At 40.3% G+C, this 6,000-nt stretch overlaps 1 protein-coding gene across 14 annotated transcripts in view; it reads right to left on the bottom strand.

Annotated features, from left to right (window-relative positions):
• Positions 1 to 370: 370 nt before the first annotated feature.
• Positions 371 to 6,000, bottom strand: part of LOC119796030 (protein shisa-6-like) — a 109,575-nt gene continuing 103,945 nt past the window's right edge. For 5 of the 14 annotated variants that reach the window (XM_038304345.1, XM_038304347.1, XM_038304349.1 and 2 more), the window contains 2 exons: positions 2,610 to 2,713; positions 371 to 2,408 (listed from right to left, as the gene is read on the bottom strand). In XM_038304345.1, the coding sequence (XP_038160273.1) occupies positions 1,542 to 2,408; positions 2,610 to 2,713 (971 nt within the window). In that variant the 3' untranslated portion in view covers positions 371 to 1,541. Of the gene's footprint in view, positions 2,409 to 2,609; positions 2,714 to 4,845; positions 4,999 to 6,000 lie in introns of all 14 variants that reach the window. The other 9 variants (XM_038304339.1, XM_038304341.1, XM_038304343.1 and 6 more) reach the window with 3 other exon arrangements.

The following is a 6,000-nucleotide window of genomic DNA, read 5'->3' as shown; positions in this document are numbered from 1 at the left end:
TTAGGAGTCTGAGCAATCCTGGCTTAACTGGATTGCGTAAGCAATGGCACACAGCTTTGGTTTGGGTGTTCCATTTTTCAGGAGAAAGTGTTACTGAGTTTGGTATTTAAAGTTCTGTTTACAGAAAATCCTCAGTCTCTTACTAAGAAACTCCTAACACATGTAGTGCAGAATGCATTGTGAATGTAGTATGTGTTTTTATGATAACATTTAGATCAGTCATAATTGGTGAGAGATTCCCCTGTTATAATCACAAAGGCAACCTGTGGTTAATTTCTGTAACCCACTTGCATAATTCACAAACATGTGATCAAAGGTAGCAGGAAATTGTTTAATAAAGACAACAACACAAAAATCTCACTGAGCCATGTTGCATTTTTAGAAAAATATGGATGATTTATTTGACCCTACTTTGACAAATGTTGTACTCCATAACCAAGATAATCCGGTCTTCCTATATTAATGGAATACAGTCTACATCCAAACAAGAACGTGGTATATCTATTGTTAGTAACACATTCATTCACTTCTTGTCCAACCAAGTTGGCAAAGAAACACAGTAATTATCCTGTCAGATATTTGTTAAGTGGGTTTCTATCTTAAACTCACTAAACAGTGATGAGTTATAGTTTTTAAGAATCTATTTAAAACAGACAGTCTAATACAAAGTTCATCCAGTACAGACTTGTCCATAAGACTGCTTCAAGGATAGCTTATTTACAATTGCCTACTGGAAGCAAAAGAAGGGAAAAATAAAATGCCATTGTTTTAAAAACAAAACAAGCTAGCCATCACTATTCAAAGTCAAAGATAGACCAAAACTGAATATTTTCTATTGATTGTGCTTAGTAACCCACAAAACCACTTGGTATATAGAAATGGAACATCTGTCAGAGGCACCAAATACAAGTGCAGATAACATCCATTTCAGTTTCTTTCATGAGGTTCTCTAGGGCTATGAGTTAGATGGGGCATAAAAATATTCTTTTTATTCATTTATGTTATTTATTTATATATTTATAAAGAGATTACAGGCTCCCTCTTGTTCATTGCCTGTGATGGTGTTGTGTCAAACAACGAAAGTCACGGAGGAATCAGTTTTTGTTTATAACCATGCAAAGCCCTTTAAGATTTGCCAGAAAAGGTCATAGATTTGTGGGACAAAGGGGACTGATCAAGGCTTGAATAGACACAATACGTGTTTCCACTAAAACATATACAGAGGCAGGCTGTAGGCTGTGGACAATTGGATTATCCAGAAACTGGAAGGTATATTAGGCAGGTTAACTTGACAAGACCCAACCTCATCCCTTCCACAACCCTATCTGGCTTCAAATCTTGCTGGGCATGTTTATGCAGTGTACAGTGTAGTTCTTTGTTCCGGTCTCACAGTAAGCTAGTTGATGATCTTGGTCCTGGAATTTTCAGTTAAGGTAAATTAAGTCACTACTTTCTACTCTACAAGGTGGCAAGTTGTGCAAAAAAACCCATGGCCTGGTACAGCATTGATTCTTCCAGCACAGTTTAGGTTAGGGCTACTGTTACACAGTCACTTCAGTCTTGCTGCCTGTGCGGTAGTGCTGTGGCTGTTGTTGCTGCTGGTGGTGCTGTGGGATATAGTGGAGCTGCTCCACAGTGTGAGTTCGTCTAGAGGCAAACACCTGTCTCTTATTTGCTGTCTGATTCATGGCTAACGTGTTGGAATGTACAGCTACCCCAGTTCCCTGTGCCCCGCTGCTGCCACCACTGCCACTGACACCATTGTTCGATGCACTTGGATGCGAGTGCATTTTGGTCATCTTGTAGCGATCCATAAGGGGAGTAGTTGGCGTGAACACATCAGTGTGTGAGATGGCACGAGAAATTGACTTGTCACTACCGTGAAAACCTCCAGAAATGCTAGTGACCATACCACGCTTCAAGGACATCACCAACTTGTCTGGTGACAGGAGAGGATCTTGAGACAGGAGGCGGTCTTGCGAATACAAGCGGTCTTGTGAGTAGAGGCGTTCTTGAGAGTAATGGCGATCCTTGGAATACAAGTGCTCTTGGGACAGGAGTCGGTCCTTGGAGTACATGCGATCCTTGGAGTACAGGCGATCTTGGGAGGTGTGACGGTCCTGTGGTAGAAGACGCTCCTGGGATCGAAGACGTTCAGCAGACAGAAGCTGCTCATCTGAGAGAATTCGGCCACCATAAGGGGACATGCCCTCAGAGGACATGTTGTACTCCTGGTGTGGACCACTTTGTGGGACCAAGACACGGTCTTGGGACATGGCTCTCTGGACACGACGAGGCCTCTGCCTTTGTTGGGATTGCTGCTGGGAAGACTGCGACTGAGGAGGAGCCTGGGAGATACTGGATTGTGGTGGTTGGCTTTGGAGTTGTTGCTGTGGTTGTTCCCGATGCTGGAGAGCAAAAACATGACTAAGGTAAGATCACTCACAATTTGAGGCACTCTAATTGGAAACTACTGAATGATTAACTCTAATGAAGATTAAAAGAAATGAAAGTGTTCGGGCTTAGAGCCAGAACCTTCACTTATCACTTCAGAGAATATCACCTAATTTTAAAGACTTTTCTTTCAATTCCAACCCTTGTGCACCCACCTGTTCTTGACTTATTTTGAGAACATGCAAAGGAAGAGTTCCTCTTGCTGCCAGGTCAGGCAGGTGACGCTTACGGGTGTAGTAGTCATCAACTTCTTTATCTGCTACAAAGAAAATCATAATTAAGCAAAGAAAAGAAGGCAAGTGAGGAGGAAAGAGATCCAGGATGTGAAAGGGCAAAAAAAAAAAAAAACAGGAAGATGTTTGCACAGGAATGGAAAAAAATTAGATCAAGAGGAAGAGTAAAACATTGCACATATGGCAGAGAGTGATGTTGACAGACCCATCTGTGTTTCACCTTTCCAAGCTCATAACAGGGAATAGAAATAGAGGAATTGCATAGTACATGCTAGGCACACAACATCCACATCCAAGTTTCATCGGGAATGCTACAGTCAGCCCTGGCTGTGGGGAAAATTTTTTAAAGGTCATGAGGAAGTCCATAAACAGGAACAAGCATTAAAGTGACATACATGGAAACATTCGGGCACTTTAAACAAACATGCTGCAATGCTACTTGTTTCAGTGCAAATACAGTACATCCTTGAGAGCTGCAAGAGGTCTAATATTCATTAATAGTTGCCTCTTTCTTTACTTTTGTATGCAGACAAGAAAACATGCATTTAGAGACAGACCAAAGTGACAAATACTTTCAGAGATAATCAACTTTAGGAAAGAATATAGGATCATGGTCATGCCACACAACATAAATACATGCACAACAACTCTTTACAGAATTAGAAACATGGTGGGATACATTTACAAAAGTTGGTTCGGACATCTTTTCAAGGAAACGAATCATTATCCATGAATGTCAATAAATGACTGGTTTGCACTTAATTAGAAGTGAACGCAAGCAGAAATAATTTATGAAGAGCTTGTAAATGGCTTTTGTTTGTGATGCTATCTCCTTCAATAATGAGTGCAAAAAGGCTCATGCCACCTGTCCATATCAGATTCAGCCAAAATCCCCTCTGGCACACAGGCGCCTGCTGCAAATCGATTCATTATGAGAAATAATAAAAACAAGATGTTCCCTTCTCAAGCATAATAGTCAGCACGATCTGGCCAGGGCACTGCAAGCTCATCAACCATATTATCATGGAGTGAATGAATAACTTGTGATGTATACTGTCCAACATGGCAACAGTCTAAATGTTTTTTTTCTTCATTTTGATAGCAATTTGCATTAATAAGCAGAAGCATTATTCTCTTTTATTATCTCGAAAATAAAACCGCTGCTCTATCTTCCCTCTCGCACAATCCAGCATGATCCGTCAGCATACACAGAGTAGTTAAGCAACAAAAAGAAACAGAAGAGCCTTTTGGCTATTTGCTGCAACAAATAATTTGCTTTGGAAGCAGAAAGAAAGTTAGCAAGACTGAAGGACACTGCCTGAGGGTATTTGTAGACTTTTAACACAGTCTATGTAGCAGGCTTCTGTTGTGTAAATTGAATTAATTTGGTTTTGTTTTAATTTCCATCAAAAGCTGTTATACTTTGAAAGCATTTGGTACATGAATATATGATAAGCAGCCCTGAATGCCTCATAACCATTTTTCACTTTGCAGAAAAGGTTCCTGGCAGTTGCTGCTCTGTGTGGCAGTGTGGAGTGAACTCTGACTGGATGAGCTGCGGAGCGTCATCCTTCACTTTGAACACATGCCAGCAATGAAGCTGGACGGTCTTGATGAGATTACACAAGCTTCAAGAAATAGTTCACTTAGAGTATATCGGGAGATGAGACCTCATTACGCAGCAGAAATCCAGCGTAACGCCACTAAATCAATATGAAACAGAGCCGAGCCAGACTTGGCCCAATACGCCACTTAATGCATTTCTTTGCTTTGAGAAAATATGTGGCTGCAGTATTTAAGTGAAGACAAAAATAAAAAAGGAATGTCTTAGCTTTATAGTTTCTTTGAGATGACTACTTATTTTTCCATGCTCAGAGATGAAAAGGATATAGCTCATTTAGATTCAAAGTACTCTTGATTTACCTTCATATTTACACAACTGTGCTGAGCAAAATAACCTGGGTAATGACTACTTTTGTCAGATATCCTCAAAACAGCCGGGAATTCGCACTTTGAGATAAACAATATGGTGCTATAGTAGCTTAGGCTCAAGAAACAGGGAACCGCATATAATACATTTTTTTAATTTGTTTTTTAATCATGCAGGCACCAAGACGGGGATCCTTCGCTTGCATTAGTGCAGTGAACTTGGACCTACTGAGTTTCTTCAGGGATGAGAACCGGCTGAGGTCGGCTTTGACGGCCGCCTCGTAGGAGGGTGGCAGATGTGACAGGCTCTGGAAGGAACGTGAGAAAGACAGGTCGTAGGGCTCCGTCTGCGAGGTCAGGATGCCGCTTATCCGATTGTTCTCTGGAGACACATACGTACATATACAGACACAGAAGAGGAAATATTGGGCAGGCTGGTTTCTTCTGCTCCCCAACCCAAACTCCTTCAAATGACACCTTGCAAGGATGAGACCCCTGGCAATCATCACAGGCGGACCACCTGCTGAAGTGGAGGAAAACAGGAGCAGGCTGATGGAAGAGCTGAAGTTTTAGTTATACGAATGATCCCTGGGGGCAGAGGTGATGAAAAATCTACTAATTTTTTTTAGAAAATGTATTTCTGGATAAATCAGTTGGTAGTGGGGAGGTTAACTTAGGTAATTTAGGACATATATTTTCATATTGTGTAGCGTTATAACCAAAACAGAAATGTATTCAATTTGGAGTATCATGAGATCTATCAACACAAAGTGGTGTGTATCACAGTAGAAGTAAATGGCAGTTTTTTTTCCTTTAGAAATAATAAAAAAAAAATCTATACTATAATATTTATTAAAGGGTTATGTTTCCATTAATCAAAGTCCACTTACATGTTAATTAGAAGTAAGTCATATTAAACCCAGATAGGCTGTTGGTGAAAGAGCTTCATGAAGGTCAAAGAACAATAAATAGGTCAAGAAAAAATGATTGAAGACTTGAACTATCCTACAGAAAGGTATTTAACCCATCATGGAAAACTGGAAATAAGAGCCATTACTGTCACCAAGAGTGACAGAATAGAAATGTATAGAAAAAAAAAAAAAATAAGATTCCTAGGTCTTTTTAAAAGGGGCTGAGGGGTTCCACAGCTAATTTCATACATGAATTACTGCCCTTCATGAAAACATAAGAGGAAGACAGCCATTGTTGAAAAAATGTCTAATTTGTCAATTGGCACAAGCTATGTAGAGAAATGTAAGTTTTGCTTCGGCATGTATTCAGTTATTCGCGTGAAGAACTAACAGTACACACAGTGTCGCCACAGTGAAGCAAAGAGGTGAAAGCATCATAATGCAGTAGTGTTGCTCTTCAAGAGGAAAAAGGA

Source organism: Cyprinodon tularosa, unplaced genomic scaffold, assembly GCF_016077235.1.
Source record: "Cyprinodon tularosa strain WSP-4 unplaced genomic scaffold, ASM1607723v1 ctg531, whole genome shotgun sequence".
Classification (NCBI taxonomy): domain Eukaryota; kingdom Metazoa; phylum Chordata; class Actinopteri; order Cyprinodontiformes; family Cyprinodontidae; genus Cyprinodon; species Cyprinodon tularosa.
The sequence above is the reverse complement of the archived record's forward strand: the minus strand, read 5'-3'. Positions and strand labels throughout refer to the sequence as shown.